Raw genomic sequence first — 17999 nt, forward strand, 5'->3', positions numbered from 1 at the left:
CTGCATGGGGCACCCCGAGCACCACGATGCAGCGGCAGTGCATTGCAGCCCTCTCTGCGTTTCCCAGCAGGACTGCACGGGGGTTGCAGGTGGGGGGGATCGCAGCATGTGCCGGGAGGGGAGGGGGGAAATCAGGTGAGCTGGGCGAGCACGCGGGGTCTGCACCACTGCGAGGCGTTGTGCAGTGCTGGAGCCGTGCATGTGCCGGCAGTGGCTGTTTGCAGCATCCCGGGGCCGCGGGAGCTCCGTGTCGGGTCGTGTCGTCCCGTTCCCCCCCCCGGACTTCTCGGGGCCGATGGCCGCGCGTGACGTCACCCATTGATTCCCCGTGAATGGCCGCGGGGGGGGCCCCGCGCTCCGTGCGCGCTCCCGCGAGCTGACAGCAGCACCCGGCTATTAATGCCCCCCCCGCTGCAATAGGATTACGGGGAGGGGAAGTGCGTCACGGGGTACGGAGAGGGGTTCTGCTTTTGGGGAAAGTATTGGGGGGTGGGGGGGGGGGCGGCTGGGAAATAGGCTGCGCGCTGCCGGCGGGAGGAGCGCGCTGTGACGCGGCGCGGGGGGGGCACCGCCTCTCCGAGCATCTCTGCCGCTCCGGGGGCGGCACAGCCGCAGCCCCGACCGTGGGCCGCCCCCCGCGCTGACAGCGCCGCTCACAGCCCCGCCGCTCCGGGGGGGTCCGGCGGTGCGGAGAGCGGAACCGACCGTCCTCCTTATCTGTGTTTTTCAGCTCCCGGGAGAGTGAGGAATGCGATTCTGCCACCATGATGGAAGGTAGGGGGTGGGGGAGTGATGGGGGGGGGGGGGCGTTGGTGTGGGAATCCTTCACCTTTTCATTTGAAATCATCATCATTGATCATGATTAAAATCCATCCCCCCCTCCCCAAGCTGAAGCACTCTGCCGGGTGGAGCCGCCGCCGAACCCGTTGGGGTGTCTGTGGGGCGGGGGTACCCCCCCGCATGGGGTCGGCGCGGCCCCGGCCCTTCGGTGCGGGGTGGGGGGGGGGGGGGGTGGATGGGACCGCGCGATTTATGGCCGTGCGCTGCTATGTGTGTGCATCCCTCCGCCGGGAAGGGATGCTCCGCTCCGAGAGGGACCATCGCCACCGGGCGGGGGGTGCGGTGCTGGGGAGGGGGCACGGAGGAGATGGAAGGGGAGACGGGCTCCGGTTGAGCGCCGTGTGTCTGTGGGGGGGAACGGCCCCCGGGCACCGCTTGCACAGATTGTAACCCGTGTCATCTGCCTCGGCCATATGTAGAGCTCCTCCTTACGCCTTCTGCGGCGAGATGCCATGGAGGAAGGGTTTTATCCGCTTAAAGCAGAACGGCTCTTGGCCTTCAAGGCCCCAGCACGCGTCGTAGAGGTGTTCTGCTTTATCTGTGGCCCCCCGGTGCGGGGTGCCCGGATCCAGCCCCGGTTGTGCCCTCAGCAATGGGCAGAAATGGGGATCCGTGGGGCCGTCACCCCGCCGTGCGGATGGAGGATGCCCACCACGTCCATGCCCGAGGGCTGCGCGCGATGGCTCCGTGCGCTGCGTGATCCCTTGGGGCGAAGGGAGCGGGCATCCCTGTCCTTCAGGGCCTCATTTGCGCTCCACCGCCACTGGAGAGGGGATAGGCGCGAAGGAAAGGATTCGATGTCGGGGCGCAGCGCTGCGCTCCCTGCCGTGACTCACAGCACGGCCGGTGACACAGCTCGGCTGCGGGAGCCGCTCCTCGCGAGCGCTGCGTCTTCGGGGGAATTAACGGGTGGGAATTACAGGCGGGCCGCTGCCGTGCTGGGTGCGGCGGCTCCGGCTGCGTGCGGAGGGGGCTGGGCCGGCTGGGCTGCGTCCCTCCTCGGCTCCTCGGTGGTTCTGCTGGCCGCGGGATGGTGGCTCATGGAACCATCTTGAGTGGCCTTTAGGAAAAGGGGGACCGGCTGTAGAAAGTTTCCCCGTTCCCGGCGACTCGTGCGTGGGGGGAGCCTGGGATGGAAGTGAGAAAATGGAGTGAGGAGAAATAATTAATGCTTTGGATTAATTTTTAAACAGTTGGAAGCTGGCTTTATTTGTGGACGAGCAGAACTTTCATGCCCAATGCCCCACTGACACCTTGCAGAAAGGCTTCCTTTTCGTAGAACCCATCAGGCTGGAAAAGCCCCCTAAGACCACCGAGCCCAACCCATCCCCACAGTGCCCACTGACCGTGGCACAAACATTGAGTCCCTCAGCTCAGGACCAATTTCAAGCTTTCAAAGCCACGTGAAGCATTTGTGCATCCCTGCACTGACTGTGCCATGGGGTTTTAGTGGTGCTGAGTTGGGGCTCTGTGGGGCTGCTGGTGCCATAGAGCTGGCCCTACTGGGGTTGGGTCCTCCTGTGGGAGCAGGAGAATGTGGCCTCTTGTGGTGATGGGGACCTGTGCCGGGTTCAGGTTGAACATGGGATATCTTCTAGTTCTCTTTGTAAATGGGAGGAGAAGCCGTAGTTCCATTTTACAAGTGCCAGGGGGGAAAACAAAACAACCTGGTGATGCTGTGAAGGTAAACATCCACGTGCATGAGAACAAAGGAGTGTATTTATCTCTTTGTTTTTAATCTGTTGCATCTTGGGCACACTGAAGCTATGCCATACGGCTTAATGAGGTTTCGAAATCACTGCTGCAGTGTGGTGCTCAACACAGATGTTGTGTGGCATTGGAAGACCAGCCAGCTGTGGCCGATGGATGATCCCATTGGGGTGGCACTGGGGCCGGCCGTTCCTCCCATCCTCCCTGAGGTCGGAGGTTGGCTGAGATGGCAGGAATTCCTGCTCTGCTTTCTCTGTGTGTTTCTGGGGCATCTGGTCATGCTGGGGGCTTCCATAGGCGGCTGCTCACATCCCATATGGCCACGCTTCGCATTGCCTCCTAGCAGTGCTCATCTTACCTTGGTAACACTGGGCATGGGGCAGCCAAGGGCACGGAGCAGAGGAAGAGTTTCTTTTGCCAAAGAGGGAACGTTGGCTTCATTATGTTTTAGGTGGTCTTGTTCTGGTAAATGGTGTACCTGAATGGCAGTGTGTGTATGTAGGCTGTGGGACTCAGGGAGAAGCTTGTGTATCGGCTGGGCTGATGATGGGCCTTGATGCCAAAAGATAGCAGAGCTCTGGGCACACCACCCAGTCCAGCTGAGCTGGTTTGGGATTTTCCAGCTGTTCCTAGGGCAGCACGTTTCTCAATAGGTCTTGCTAAAGGAGGGTGGGGATAAAGGGATCTAGCTGGAAAACAACAACAACAAAGCCCCACCCCAACTCTGGGAATTTGGGAAATGCACTGGGTTAAGCCTGGTAGCACTCCCCAGTTCAAACCCACGCTGTGTGAAGGCGCTGAGGATGCCAGCTGAAATAGGAGTGGAGCAGTCAATGCAGAGCCCTCACACCGTGTGTTGGGCTGCTGGGTCATTGAGATGTTTATGGATAGGGCTTTTTGGATGGGAAAGTAGAAAATGAAGGGCTAGAATGAGAACTAATGGCTTCACATTGCACCGGGGGACAGTCAGCTTGGATATTAGGAGAATTTTCTTCTCCAAAGAGCACTCAGCACCGCACAGCTGCCCAGGGCTGGGGGTCACCATCCCTGGGGGTGTTCAGAGCCGTGGGGATGTGGCACTGAGGGATGTGAGCACAGGGGAGGGGATGAGAGTGGGCCTGGGGAGCTGAGAGTGCTTTTCCAGCTGTAATGGTTCCATGGTTCAGTAAGTGCATGGGATGCAGATGGCAAAGCATCCGTTTGGTGAGCCCAGCTTGAAGTGTGCCCAAACACAGCCCTTGGAGTCCCTGCTGCCCAAATCATCAGCATTACACACATTTTAAAGGAAAAAAAAAAAAAAAGAAAGGAATACAGGTTAAATCACATCTTGAGCCTTTGCCCCAGGGCCTCAGGCAGCTGAGTGTGGGTGAGTGGCTGCCCGTGGCCATCCCATGGCCCCCAGAGCTGCTTGGTGCCCAAAGTTGCCCTTACTGCGCCTGTGTCGGGGAGAGCCCTTTGCCATTGGGATGCTAATGGGTGTTGGACACTGCCTCTCCCTTCCAGGCACACGTGTGGTGGTGGTGGTCTCATTCTCCGTGCTCACCCAACTCATCCTTTCCCATGAGATGGTATATTTGAGCTGTGTCCATTCAGTGGATAAGGAGGTCCCTGGCTCCTGCCCTGCTCACATGCAGCACAGCAGTGCAAAGCCTGGCCTGCTGCTCCTGAATGGCCACAGCTATTCATTTTTAATTGAAGCTCAATTACAGGCTGATGTTCCTGGGGGGTTTTTGGAGGTGTGTTGTACATTGGCAGAGGAAGGCTGGCAGAATGGCTGTGGCTGCTGTTGGCTGTGCTTTCAGCCCCATAGAACGGCACATCCGTCAACTTTTGGGTTGGATTTGGGTATTTTTTGGCTTCACGGATGTGAGGTGTGCAGGAGGAGATATGAAAGGAGCAGCTCAGCCCTCCCAGCACAGTGCTGGGCGTGGGGGTGGCCAATGCTGGATTTGCCCATACTGCCCTTCCAGCAGAGGGGGTGATGCTGCCCGCTCTGCAATCAATGGAGATTGATGTGAGATATAGGTTGAAAAGCAGCAAGGTACCAACACTGGAAAAATCACCCAACGCAGCCATAGCAGGGATCTGCTCCTCACCATCCCAGCACCCCGACCTTGGCACACCTTTCCGAGGGCTTCAATTATGACTCTTTAAATGTTACCCAATGCTGAGTGCCAGCTGTGCTTTCATGTTCCCCACTCCCAAGCGCCTCTGCAGCAGTGCTGTGTGGTCTGTGCAGCAAAGGTGCTGGGGGTGACCGCAGCCAGACCCATCCCTGTGGAGGTGGGGGATTTTAATGGCTTTGTATTTGTTTGGGGGAAATTCTTACCTCCCCCCCACACACACACCCTGTGTTTTCTTCTTTTTTTGTGCGTATGTTTTGTTGTGGCTTTTCTTGAGAGCTATTGAGTGAGGGTGGGGAAAAGAACCTCCCACCCTCTGCAGCTGTGGGGAGCTGAGCAGCCGGCTCAGGGCACGGGGTGTGCTGGAATGGCCGTGGGGGTTGGTGGAGGTGGGCCTTCCAGCACAGGGCACGGTGCTGGGATGTGGTGGGGTGGGCACCTCCTGCCGTGCTGCTGTGCTGTTCTGCAGAGCCACTTCCACAGAACCCGGCGGAGACGTCGTTAGAGATGCACCCTGGTATTAGAGCCGATGAATTATGAATGGGTGCCAGGCTTTCAAGTGTGTGTGTGCAGTGTCAGTGGGCATTTGTCGCTCTGCACGTCCCTTGGAGCGCATCCCAGCCCCCTGCTGCCGCGCAGCCCCTCGGGTGGGCCTTACCCCATATCCTGCCCATGTCGCTGATGCTGGAAGCTTACGAACAGCTTGTCAGTACAGTGCCAGCCTGGGTGGTTTTTGGCTTAGCCAGAAGCTCTTGTATCACGAGATACAAGAAGCAAATCCAGACACAGCTATGGCACGGTGGTACCAAGGCGTGCACTCTGAACAGCTGGAAGCCCCTCCCCACGACCTGTGGTGCTCATGAAAGGATGTGCGTGCAGCTCTTCCTGTGGGCTGGAAGGCTGTTCTTTCGTTTACTATTGCTGGGAGCAGTGCTCAGATGATGCTTCTCATCCCTCAGTTTTCCAGGTAGGGAAATCCCACAGTGGCACTGCTATGGGATGGACAGAGGATGGGCCAAGAGGGAATGTGCAGGGCTCCTTAATGAGCTTTGTTATTGCCCACCAACAATAGTTCAAACCTATGGCACACCTGTTGAAATGCACATTAAGGATATGCAATAGTCCCCTCACTGGTGAGGTTTCCTGGGAGATGGTGACATTTGTAAATATGCTCATCTGGTGCACTTCTCATAGGACCACAGAATCATTCTGGTTGGAAAGACCTCTGAGATTCCCCCCGCTCCCACTGCCCGTGTCCCTGAGCACCACTCGGTCCTTCTGAGTATGCCCTTCCAGATGGGGAAGGAGGTTGGTTTTAGTACAGTTCCTTGGAGCTTTGCAGGGTATTGCTCTGGTGCAGAAGAAACCAGTGTGATTTATTAGTGCTGTTTGCCCAGATCCTTCCACGTGGGACCTGGAGCCCCTCTGGGCAGTGTGGCTGTGCTCTGGGAGCAGGTGCTGGGAGGGGGCTCAGTGCCTGGTGATGGGGCCTTCCTCTTGGGCCAGGCCTCCTTGGCTTCTTATTAGTTACACGCTCCTGTGGTTAATCACCTCTTTAAAATCCAAGTATTTGATGGCAGACCGTGGGAGAATGGGATGGTTATGGGAGCTGGAAAGGTGGGCCATGTTGTGCTTAATCTGGGGTGTGAATCTTCCCAATGTGCAGATGTGAATTCAAATGTATTTTGTGTACGTTAACACTTCTGGATGACAATGTTGGCATGGAAGCAGGTGGCAGCCCTTCCCTGGCAGCTCACCCAGAGCTGTCTCTGGTCCCCTGGGAAGCTGCCTGTGCCCCATGCAGTGGGGACCTCGGTCAGAGAGCCTTCTCCTGACCACACTGGGGCACACTGTCCATGCTGTCCATGTGTCACGTGCCCTCCCATAGCTGCTCAGTGCTGGGGCGGTGTCTGGGAGCGCCCTCATCTCCTGTTCCTGACCAGCAAACAGAAAACCCTAAAAATAGGAATCTGAGCAGCACTTGGGAGGGAGCACCTGTCCAGGGCCATGACTTGGGTAGCACAGCAACCTTCAGAAGCGCAGCTGGCATTTCTGTGTGTGTGCCAGCCATGAATGAAAGCCACAGCTGTATCTGCACCTCGTGTCCTGGCAGCACTCTGGGGTCACTTGTGTCCCATGGTTCCCTGTGAGCTGACCCTACAGACCTGATGCTGGGGTGAGCAGGCAGCAGGCAATCCGGGTGGCTGCATTACTGAGTGCGCAGCGCGTGGGCGATGACTTGTTTCCTTATGATCTTAAATATAAAATATACGTATATAAATATAACAGATATTTGGTGCAGGCATCCAGCACCATGCTGTGCTCACTGCTCCCCTACAAGGAGCCAAGAGCTGCTTCAGGTTCCAGTGTTGTTTGGGTGCCTATTTGGATGTCATCACACCGTGCATGACAAATGATGGTTATATTGCCCATGGGTGCATCCTGCAGCCCGTAGAAGGGTTCTCCAAGCAATCTTTGGAAAATGAAGCTTTTTCTGATGGGCCTTGCTTGTCTGGGGAGAGTATGGAGTCTTGTCCTTGCCCTGCAAGAAACTGATGGTCCCCAGATAGCTTTGGGTCTGTCAGACCTTCTTGCTTGGAGCCTAGGGCAGGCACATGTCAGTTCAGAGGCATTTTGTCTTCCCTCTGCTTTGGTTTTGCCGAGCAAATGGAGGGTTATTCTTTCTCAAGCAAAGTAAATATGGTTCCTTGGCTTGAAAATGGCAGCAGATTTCCCCATGTTTGGACCTAGGGAAGTAATCCAGCGGGAGCAGGTGTGCATGCAAAGGGAATGGGCATTGCCTGCATTCAGCTCCAAGGAAAATAAACAGATCCCAAAAACGCAGCAGCAAACTAACTGCAAAACAAACTGACCATCTCCTGTTTCATGGCATTCAGAGTTGATGCTGTTCATCCCTAAAATGGCAGAATTTCCCCTTTTCTCCCCTCCTCGCAGGTGCTTGGGGTCCTGAGGCTCCACGTGGTCATGGATGTTTATCCCAGCGCACAGACTGAGCAGCCCTAATGAATCAAAACATTTAAATAGCTTTATTTTAATGCTTCTGTCATCCAAAAAAAAAAAAGAGCATTTGGGGCAGCAGTATTCCCATGAATGTTTTCTCTGTTGAAATGGATATCGCTTTTCTGAAGCTCTTCCTCCCAGAACCCCTCCCTGTTGGAGGACCAGGAGCATACCTGTTGTCCCATCCATTGGCAGGAGGCTGCTGGCACTGGGAGAATGGGACACTTTTTCTAGTAGATCTGTTAAGTCTTTGGTCTAGGAGATGTTTGCACAGCTCTTAAGCTTAAGGTTGGAGTTGCGTTTCTTGGATGGTGATTCATAGGTATACAAGGAGGGGGGAAAGATGATAGTAAATGGAAGGTGACTAATGCCCTGCTGCAGGGAGATGCAAGTTTGGGAGGTGATCCCCAGCATGATGCGCTGGCTCTGCTGTGGCTGGTGGTGCTGTGGAAGCTCTCACCCTTCCCTAAACATTTCTTTCCTTCCCCTAATTGTGGTTGCATTTCCAGCAGATGGTGGGTCTATTATATAACTGAGCAGAAGGCTTCGTTACAAAATTTAGCCAAATTGGGCTCCTCTTCAGTTAAGGCCAAACAATGTCTCAGTTTGGTCATTCACTTCCCTCCCTGTTCTTCCTTTGGGTTAGGAGGCTAATATTATTTTAGAGGCTGAGATGGGTAGAAATCTCCCTGTGTTATTAATAACTTGCTTGGTGGGAAAACTGGGAGATAAGACAAAGCCAAAAGGGGCTGTTGTGCAAAGATGTGAGGTTACTGCCCGAGGTTGGGCTGCTGCATTGCCTCCACACCTCCTAGCATTGACCCCGAGGCTCCATCAGCAGCACCAAGGAGAGCTGACAGAGCCTTTCCTGGTGCTGCCCAGGCTTGGTCGTGCTGTTGGCCAACAAAACATCTGGCTGTAGGGGATCGGGAACCTTGAGGCTCCTGTTGCTATGATAATTCAAGTCTGGTGGGCTGTGATGTGCTGCAGAAAGCCAGCACTGGGGGTGCTCGTTGCACCCATCTGGAGGAGTGAGATGCTCCTGGGAAAGCAGCAAATAATGTCAGTTGGAGGGCATGCACAAGCTTGGAGGCAGAGCAGAGGAGAGCAGCAGCCCAGCTTCATGGTAGCTCCAAGTGGTTCAAATGCTAAAAGTCCTCCCTGGGTGCACTCATTGCAAGGTGTTGGGATGCTCTCAGGGACAGCTTTTCCTCCAAAAAATGGCAGGGAGCTCCCAGAGCTGCTGTTAGAAGTGATGCTTTGTTGGTACCCACGGCTGTGGCCACTGAGGGCTGTATCCCCCTGTACCAGTGGGCTGGTGCTGCCGTAACTATGAGCACTGTGCTGAAACACTGCACCAGCCTGGTGGTTTAAGTAGGTTTTTGGTTTGCCTTCATTTATTTACCCCAAAGAAGGGTCTCCCCACTGCCTGCACTGCCCTGCTGGGGGTCTCTTTTCACCTCATTTATGACTTAGAGCCGACAACTGGGGAAGCAATCTCTTGGTGGTTTAATCTGGAGCGTAACATGCATATTGCATTCTTATAATCCTACCTGCAGGACTGAAAAAACGTACAAGGAAGGCCTTTGGTATACGCAAGAAAGAAAAGGACACTGATTCCACGTAAGTCAATGGGACATAAAATACATTAATAAGTAATGATGGCAGAACAGCCGTGCCAGGGCAGGAAGGAGCTGGGTGTGTTGGGGACATCCGTTATCCTCAAGCCACGGCTCATAGCAATGAGCTATTTCTCCCCATGCACACAGAGACCTGCAGCCACGTGTGCTCTGTAGTGCTGTTGGGGACATGTATGTGTTCACCATGCATAGTCACAGTGAGCAGTGATCAGAAGCCCATTGCTCCTCTGGGAGTTGCAGCAGATTAATCTCTGCCCAAGTACTGATGTGCACATCTGCTGGAATCTGTTCAGATGCAAATCCCATGGAAACAGGAGGGCCCTTGGCGGGCAGCGGTGGCACAGAGCTCAGCTTTGCTGCTGGAGGGGCTTTGGGTCCCTGGGCCAAATCTGGAGGGGGTTGGGCCACAGCCAGCAGGAGGGGAAGGCTGCAGTGAGGGAACTGGGAGATGAGCCCTGAGATGAGCGAGGAGCACACATGAGTATTACGGTGAGGTTTGACAGAAAGGCGTTAATCTCCATCAAATTAGCCCAGCAGCAGCTCCCCTCCCTTCAGATTTTCTGTGGTGCCATGAATCAGATGTTAATTTGTGGAATGTCTCTGGCAACACGGAAATGAGGGGCCAGCCTGGATCCAACCAACACATCCATCCCTTTACTGAGCAGCCCCTTGCTGCCATTTGGTCCAGTGCTGCCCTGTGAGGCTCCTTGCTGTGCCCCAGGGCCAAAGCCCCCCTGAACGTGGGGGTTTTCAGCTCCACCTGTCTAAAAAACCCACCCCAAAACAAAGCAGTGATACTTCTGGCAGGGAACTGACCTACTGCATGGAGTCTGAACTACTTATATGCAACTTCTACCAACTTCTGCAGCACAGAAGCACTCAATGTACTAACATATGTGCATGTGTATGTGCTGTCCTGTAACATGGGAGTGCAGCTGTGCAGGGCTTATGGGGTGCGCACCAACAATTTGGCTTTGCTGGCAATGCTGTGCTGACAGCTCCCTGTGCTGTGGGAGCATTCAGAGCAGCACTTCTGCATTTCCTCAAGCAGGGCTGTGCTGGAGCTAACCCAGCTGCCTTTTCTGTTCCTTGCAGGGGGTCACCAGACAGGGACGGCATCGTAAGTACTGCGCAGCGCTGCTCCGCGTTAGCAGCTTTGTTGGCCATCATGGGAGCTTATTTTGTGACCCACTTCCTTCTTGACATAGAAAATAAGTGTCCAAGTCCAGGTGAAGCTGTTTAAATAATAATAATTCAGGACTCTGTACAAAACTGATGCACTGAAAATAGGCAGCAGGTGCTGCGCACCCCCCGTGGCGGCTCAGGTGCCCGGAGATCCCAACTCCTGCTGAGCGCAATCGGCTCAGGGCAGCTTTTCTGTGGGTGGGGTTAAGGGCAAATCACCACACACCTGTTTCTTATATCAGTTTGTTTTCTATGTTAAAATGAAATGAAGGCGATAGCTGTTCTCGAGATGCTGCTGCTTTTCTTGGTTAGGGATAGAAATGGCCCCGCTAGAACCAGGCGGTAGAAGAAGCACTTTAGCTGCTTGATTTCCAATTTACAGTTGGGTATGTTGGGCTCAGACAGGGACTGTGTGGATTCAGGCATTAGAGGCTTAAAATAAGCCCTAGGGAGACGTTCAGCAGGAGAGCAGCTCTGCGTGCCCAGCCCGGTGCCAGGGACACACGGCATCGCCGTGCAGTGTAGCATTGTACCAACAGCGGGGTGCCACTCTGCTCCTTTAGAGATGCCTTGTTTCCTACATCTGACCCATCTGGCTTTAGGCTCACCCACATTCCTCTGCCGTTTGTTACTGGCTGTTAATTAGTGATTAAGAAGCCTGCAGCTCAGGTAGTGCTTTAATCAAGGCTCTGTTCAGCAGTTAGAACAAACAAAACCCCAGAAAATACAACGAAATAGATTTCTGCGTGTCACAAAGCTCTGTAGTGAACAAAACTGCTGCGTTGAGCAATGCCAGATTTAATTTTGGAGAGTGAAAACCCAGCTGACAGCTCCTTGGGCATGGCTGGTGGGAGCACTGTGTTCAGATGGGGCTGGGGGCAAGCTCTCTGAGCTGGAAACCCAAACGCCACCTCCAACCCTTGCCAGCAGCTGATGCTTTCTCCATAAGATGTGTAGTTTGGGTTTTCCAGATGGTTTGCTTTCTTGTAGGACAGGCAGGGTTTCCGGTGCTCCAGCAAGCTGGAGGAAGCAGGGAAGCAATTTCTTCCCTTTTTTTTCTTCTATATTAGGAGAGCATTGAGTATTTTGAAGCAGGTGTTGGAGGATGGAGAGATTTCAGTTTTCATCCTATAGCGCGTTCTTGTAGAAAGTCACATTATGGTGGGGATGACGGCCCTGGGGCCAACCTGACTGCTGAATATAGCCCTTGTGGGGGGTCCTCCCCTCCTTCTAGACCCCACAGTGTTTGCTGATTCCTTTCATTTATTCTTCTGTTTAAAACCAACCAACTGCCCATCGCATTAACCCTCTTTCTGCCCAACCCCCATCCATTCCAGCCTCTCAGCCCTCATCTCAATGAGCCACCTTGCCATAGCAAACCTGAGGGCACACGGGAGCAAGGAAGAAATAACTCGGTAAGGAACACAGTGCTCGGTTACAGCTACAAATGAGTTATTGAGAACAGGGTGTAGCTCTTGTTTAGAGATCCAGACTGCAAGAAAATGTGGGTTAGATTGAGCCAGGCCAATACCTGGGCCACAGAACTGCTGGATCGTGCTGGGGCCATCGCTGTTGGGAAGAAAAGTGCATTGCTGTTGGCAGTCACCTCTATATAGCAGCAATTAGATGATGACCCCAAGCTCAGAAGTGAAGGACAATGTTGTACTTGACTGTATTCTTGCTTCGAAGTGTTGAAATCTTGTTTTCCCATGTGTTACAGAAGAAAACAAATGGCGCCCCCAATGGATTTTATGCAGAGATCGACTGGGACAGATACGTAAGTGTTTGAGGGCTCTGCCCCTGCCATGGGCAATGCTCTGTTGTGAGCCGCATACCCCAGCCCCACTCTTGTCTTTATGCTTCAAAGCTGAGGCATAGTGAATAAAAACAATGACTTCAGGGACATTATTACAGATGTGCAAGGAAACTTAATCCTTCTCTGATGTGTGTTCTGGATCTCTTTTAAAGGAGAGGTTACTTAGGGACATGGTTTAGTGGGCATGGTTGGGAATGTGTTGATGGGTGGGCTAGATGATCATAGAGTACCTTTCCAAACTTAATGATTCTATGTGGCATCAATAATTTGAGAACTGATCCAGAAGGCAGGCTTATAAAATGGCCCAGAAGCCAGGTGACCAAGTGAGGGACTGCCCTTCACTCAGTAGGCGAGGAGAGCACTGCCCCATGCCTTGAGGACATTGAGTCCAACCAAAGACAAATGTGGCTTGCAATTGGCTGTTGCAAATATATATATAGTGACAACAACAACAAAAAATACCTCAGCAGCAGTGTTGATCCTTCATGTTTTGTGCCCCATGCAGAACTCCCCAGAGCTTGATGAGGAGGGCTACAGCATCCGGCCCGAGGAGCCAGGCTATATCCTTTGTTGTGGACTTGGCCTCTTGGCTTACGATCTGTAAGATGAGCTGGGGTTCACAGAAAGGCCACTGACTTTTATGTTGTTTTTATTTTCCCCTTTTATTCTCCTTTGAGCTGTTACTCTGCAGCCCAAACCAGCTCCCAGAGGGTGTTATCTGTGGCAGTGGAGCAGGAAGCATGTTTAATTGCCTTTGATCCATGCTATGACTTGAGCAGGCTTTTCCTGGGCAATCTGATGCACTCTACTTTATGATCTACAGGTCTATAATGTATCCCCATAAGGGGTGAGGAGACAAGAATGCAGCCTGTGCGTGCTGCACGTGTGCCAAGCTCTGGGCTAATAGCATCCTGTTCACAGCTGTAGGAGGGCGAGTGAGCAACAGGATTCCACCTTCTGATGGAGGGCTCTGTCGCCATCAGAGCTGAGGGAGGATGGCCGTGCACCGATGCAGACCTTGCTGGGCTGCAGCAGAGCAGTCTTCTCACCCACTTCCATGGGAGGTCCAGGAGGGCTTGTCCCTGTGGCTGTTCCTGCCACTGAAGTCAGGGATGAGTGCTTTAGGAAGGCTCAATTCCCATTTTTGAGTGAGATGCAAGATTTTGACCCACTGCTGAGCTGGTGGGCGCTCCTGATCTCCAAGCAATCTTCCTTAGCTGCGCTGCACCCACCAAAGGGAAGCACTTCTACTCCTCCAGTGAGTCCGAGGAGGAGGAGGAGGCCCACAAGAAGTACAACATCAAGATCAAACCACTGCAGGCTAAGGACATCCTGAAGAGCGCGGCGACGGTGGATGAGCTGAAGGCATCTGTAGGCAACATTGCACTTTCTCCATCCCCTGTGGTGAGTTGCCCATGCCCTCAGCTCTTCTCCCATTTGCTTGCTTTGGCTCAGGGAGCCCCTTCCCTTGGGTGTGAGTGGGGAACCTTGGCTCTGGGTCCTTATCAGCTGGATCCATAGAGAGCAGTGGTGGGGATTGATAGCAGCGCTTGGGCTGGGGGATGTCTGTGGGGTTCTCTGTAGTGCTGCTGTAGGATGCCTCCCACCCAGGGCTGTCTGAAAGGAGCAGCCACTTCTGCTCCCCGGTATGAATGCTGCTACCCACTGGTTTTTCTTAAGGCTTGTTGAGATTGTCATCGCATCCCAATCTGTTCTGCTGGGAACAGATCTGTGAGTTGGCTTTTTCAATGGGCTTCAGAGTGGGCTATGGAGTCTCTACAGCTGAAGCTGTTCAGGGCTTATCCTCAGCCCCCATCTGAAGTGTGAAGCAGACTCAGATAGAAGCCCAGGTGAAATAAAATCCCCATTTTAGTTCTCCTTCCCAAATCAGTGCAATGTCACTAAGCTCACAGGAAGGCGCAGGGAGAAGCTGATGCCTTCTGTTCGTAGATGCAAACCTTTTAGTTCTGTGTCAGCCCCTTACAGAAAATATCTTATTTTCTCTCTTTTTTTTATTATTTTTTTCTGCATTCTTTTAGAGGAAAAGTCCGGTAAGGAATTTTTTTTTCACTTATGAACTTAATACAGCCTTGATTTGTGTTCTCTGCTTTCCTGGCACCTGCTCTGCATGTCTCTGGAACTAGAATGTAAAGGCAAATAACAAATCCGACAGTTCTGGAAGGCGTGATGCTCGTTGCTGTCTTTCACCCTTGGGTTTAACTTGGTGGGTGGAGCAGGCAGCCCAGAGAGGCGATGGTGTCCCAGCCCTGCAGACACCCAAGGTCAGGGATGCGGCTCTGAGCACCTATGGAGCTGTGGTGTCCCATTCATTGTGGGGAGTGGGACCAGATGGCTTTCAAAGGTCTCCTCCAACTCAAACAGTTCTGTGATTCTATGGATAAGAGCCTGGTTGTGTTTCCTTGGGATGTGTGTAGTCCACATGGGACATCCCATGTGCTCTGTAGGAAGGCTGGGACCGGCATTGGATGAGATGTGCAAGGGCACAGCTTTCCCTGAGTGGGTTTTACGCATGTCCTTGTGCACCAGCATGTAGTGGAAAGCAGGAAAGTGCATCTAAGGTTTGTGACCACAGTGCTGCTGTGTGCAGCTATGGTGTTGTCCTCATAAGGACTTGGTGTGAGGCCATTCTGAGCCCAAAATGGGCAAACTCCCTATGTTTGGGGGTGCTGGGCTCCCTCTCCGCTTGTGCTCCATTGCAGGAGCTGACCCAGGACACCAGGATTTAAGGGGTTCAGATGCCAAAATATCCATACCCGAGTGCATCAGAGGGCAGATGTGTGGCATGCTTTGTGTCTGGCTTCTGGGGTCTGTGCCCACCAGCACTGCAGCACAGAGGAACCCCAAAAAACCCCGAGGCAGCTCTGCATGGACACTGCCCTCCTTGTAGGCAGAGAAAGAGATGGCTGTGCATCAGCATGGGGCTGCTTGAAAAGCTGGGGGAAGAGTATCCCAAGGGTCCCAACCCTGAGTTCTCAAGCAGGGATGCTCCCTGTCCCCGGGATGCCAACCCAGGCATGGTGCCACATTGGTGCTGACGCATCCCTCTCTGACCAGGTGTCTGTTCTCTCTCCCTTCTTGCTGACCGCAGCGGCGCAGCCCGGTAAGCTCCTTCCTTGCACCCTTCCTTGCTGCCTTTGGCCATGCATTTGTGCAAGCAGTGATGTTGCAGTGCTCTGGAGGGGGACATGGGGGGGCTTTTACTGCATGCAGGTGCTGCGTGTTGTGTAGCAAAAGCGGGGCTTTAGGTCGCTGACCATGCATTATTTGGCTTAGATCAGATCCCAGTGGGCGCCCATTGGGTTGGAGTGATGGCTGTGAATCCGGGGCTGCCAGGGGATGGGCTTATGGGGTGCAAAATCCTCTTGCTAGGCTCTGCCTGTTCCCTGTGCTCTGGGAGCAAACCTGATTTCCTAGTGCGTATGTGAGGGTGGGCATCTCTCAGCCACACACGGTAACTCTCAGCCCATTTCTGCCCTGTGTGCTGTGCTGCTGGCTCTGATCGCAACGTGCCTGTGTCCCTGCACACCCCGCTGACCTCCTGTGTTTGTAATTCCAGGGGATGATTAAGAGGAATTTATCCAGTAAGTATGTCCTAAGTAATTAGTGCAGACAGCTTGGCGGTGGCGGCCTTTAAAATTAATTTAATAAAGGGGAGGGGGGGAGGAGGGTAGAAATGATGGCACCCAAATGTCCCCTTAAGGAAGGCCGTATGGACATCCCTGGGGTGCCCTGTAGCAGAAGCACAACTATCTACTGTAGAAACAAGAGCTGAATTAAGCCCAGACCCTCCTCTTCCCGCACCTCGATAGTGGGCTTGGCATGGGATGTGGGGGGAGATGTGGGGCGGGGGCGCAGCTCTAACCCTGCTCTGCCTGACCTTGCACAGGTGAGGAGATTGCACGGCCCCGGCGCTCCACACCCACACCGGACCCCAGCAGGTCAGTATGGGGGATATGTGTGCATACATACACACACCATACAGCTGCAAAAGCTCGCTTGCTTGAGCATCACCCAGCACAAAGGCCTCATAGCTCTGTGGAGTCCATCAGCAGGGCTCTCCACTATGCCATCCAAATGTGACTTGAAGCACCTTAGCACACAATCGCATGCATACTAAGAGTCCAAACCACACCAGCTCCCTGCAGAGACACACATTTGTGCTTCTCACAGCACGTTGTGAATGCTGTGTGCCTCTGTCCCACAGCAGGAAGCCCCTGGAGGACCCGGCCGCGCTGGCACCGCTCTTTGGGCCCCCACTGGAGTCAGCATTCAAGGAGCAGAAGCTGGACGGTGTGTTGGGGTTTGCACCCATCCCTCATAATGGACAGCTCTGCTCAAATCCTGGAGCAAAGCTGTCCCTACGTGTGGCTCTGCATGTACAGCCTAAGAGAAATGGTGTGCGATGCCTTAATGAGATATAGAAGAGTTGGCGGGTTTTTGTTCCCCATCTGTGTAAATGCAGCTGGGTCTCTTCGTTTAATACCTGGGTTCTTTTCTGCATATCCTAAAAATTCCAGAGGATTTCAGTAATTATTTCAATGTTTCACTTAATGCAATAAGCCCCCAAAGACACAAATTGGCATTGTTTTGTTTGTCAAGCATCATGAGTGTCAAACTAATTGCACGTCCTGTTTAAAAAGCAGGCAGCCCTGCAGTTATCTAGCATTACAGGGGAAATAAATGTCTTTAGTTAGCGAGGGGTTGCCATCAGCGTTTAGTTTCCTCCCCTTGCAAGCTTCAGATGAACGCACCTGAACTTCTCCTTCTGCTATTTGCAGGAAAGCATCTCTATCATCTCCATTGCATGTGTATTTATTTGCTCTCTTTCCCCAGCTCCTCTGGACCAGCCTGAGATCTGGGGCTCCTTCCAGCCTAACAGCACTGAGTCCCCAAAGCTGCAGAGACCTTTTCCAATTGGAAGTAAGTTGACCAAAACCAAACACGGTGCATACACACGTGAACCCAAACCTTCTCCTGTTGCTGCTGGTTTTAGATAGTGCTGGGAGAGCAGCCCAGTGCTGTGCAGAGGGGGCAGTGGGAAAGCAGCGCAAACACTCCACGGAGATTATTTTCTGCCACCTTTCTTGAGTGCTTTGCCTTCAGCTGGGCACAGAGTTGGTTTCCCCACAGCATACTGAGCCGAGGGAGGGTCAGGTCGGATACTGGGAGAAATCTCTTCTCCGAAGAGCTCTCAGCACTGCACAGCTGCCCAGAGGGTGGGGATCCCCATCCCTGGGGGTGTTCCAGAGCCGTGGGGATGCGGCAGTGGTTGGGTGGGCTGCAGATAGGGTTGGGGAGCTCAGAAGGCTTTTTCAACCCAAACGATTCTATGCTCTCCTCTCTTTCCCTCGCAGCTCCGCCACCACTGCCGCCCAAGAACGTCCCGGCCACGCCGCCCCGCACCGGCTCACCCCTGACGGTGGCACCAGGTAAAGGCCAGGTGCACAGCTCCTAGCACGCCGTGTAGTGCGGCCGGATCCGGACCCACGGGGTCGGCTCCCCCCAGGGCATCCCACGCAGCGGCTGCATTTCAGATGTGGATTTGGCCCCTGTGTGTCCTGTGTTGCGTCCGTGTTGTTTCAGCAGATGTTGTGTTCAGGGCAATGCTGCAAAGACGTTGCTGGTCCTGAGCTGTTGCTCTGG

General features: G+C 53.6%; 1 protein-coding gene across 11 annotated transcripts in view; it reads left to right on the forward strand.

Annotated features, from left to right (window-relative positions):
- The first annotated feature begins 334 nt into the window (after positions 1–334).
- SGIP1 (SH3 domain GRB2 like endophilin interacting protein 1) overlaps positions 335–17999 on the forward strand; it is a 34309-nt gene continuing 16644 nt past the window's right edge. For 5 of the 11 annotated variants that reach the window (XM_015291099.3, XM_046944730.1, XM_046944732.1 and 2 more), the window contains exons 1-14: positions 579–774; positions 9254–9317; positions 10430–10454; positions 11857–11934; positions 12240–12296; positions 12841–12895; positions 13564–13739; positions 14375–14386; positions 15445–15456; positions 15913–15937; positions 16243–16294; positions 16561–16646; positions 17190–17276; positions 17711–17785. In XM_015291099.3, the coding sequence (XP_015146585.1) occupies positions 765–774; positions 9254–9317; positions 10430–10454; positions 11857–11934; positions 12240–12296; positions 12841–12895; positions 13564–13739; positions 14375–14386; positions 15445–15456; positions 15913–15937; positions 16243–16294; positions 16561–16646; positions 17190–17276; positions 17711–17785 (814 nt within the window). In that variant the 5' untranslated portion in view covers positions 579–764. Of the gene's footprint in view, positions 450–578; positions 775–9253; positions 9318–10429; positions 10455–11856; positions 11935–12239; positions 12297–12840; positions 12896–13563; positions 13740–14374; positions 14387–15444; positions 15457–15912; positions 15938–16242; positions 16295–16560; positions 16647–17189; positions 17277–17710; positions 17786–17999 lie in introns of those variants that run through there. The other 6 variants (XM_046944731.1, XM_046944734.1, XM_046944735.1 and 3 more) reach the window with 4 other exon arrangements.

Source organism: Gallus gallus, chromosome 8 (assembly GCF_016699485.2).
Source record: "Gallus gallus isolate bGalGal1 chromosome 8, bGalGal1.mat.broiler.GRCg7b, whole genome shotgun sequence".
NCBI lineage: Eukaryota > Metazoa > Chordata > Aves > Galliformes > Phasianidae > Gallus > Gallus gallus.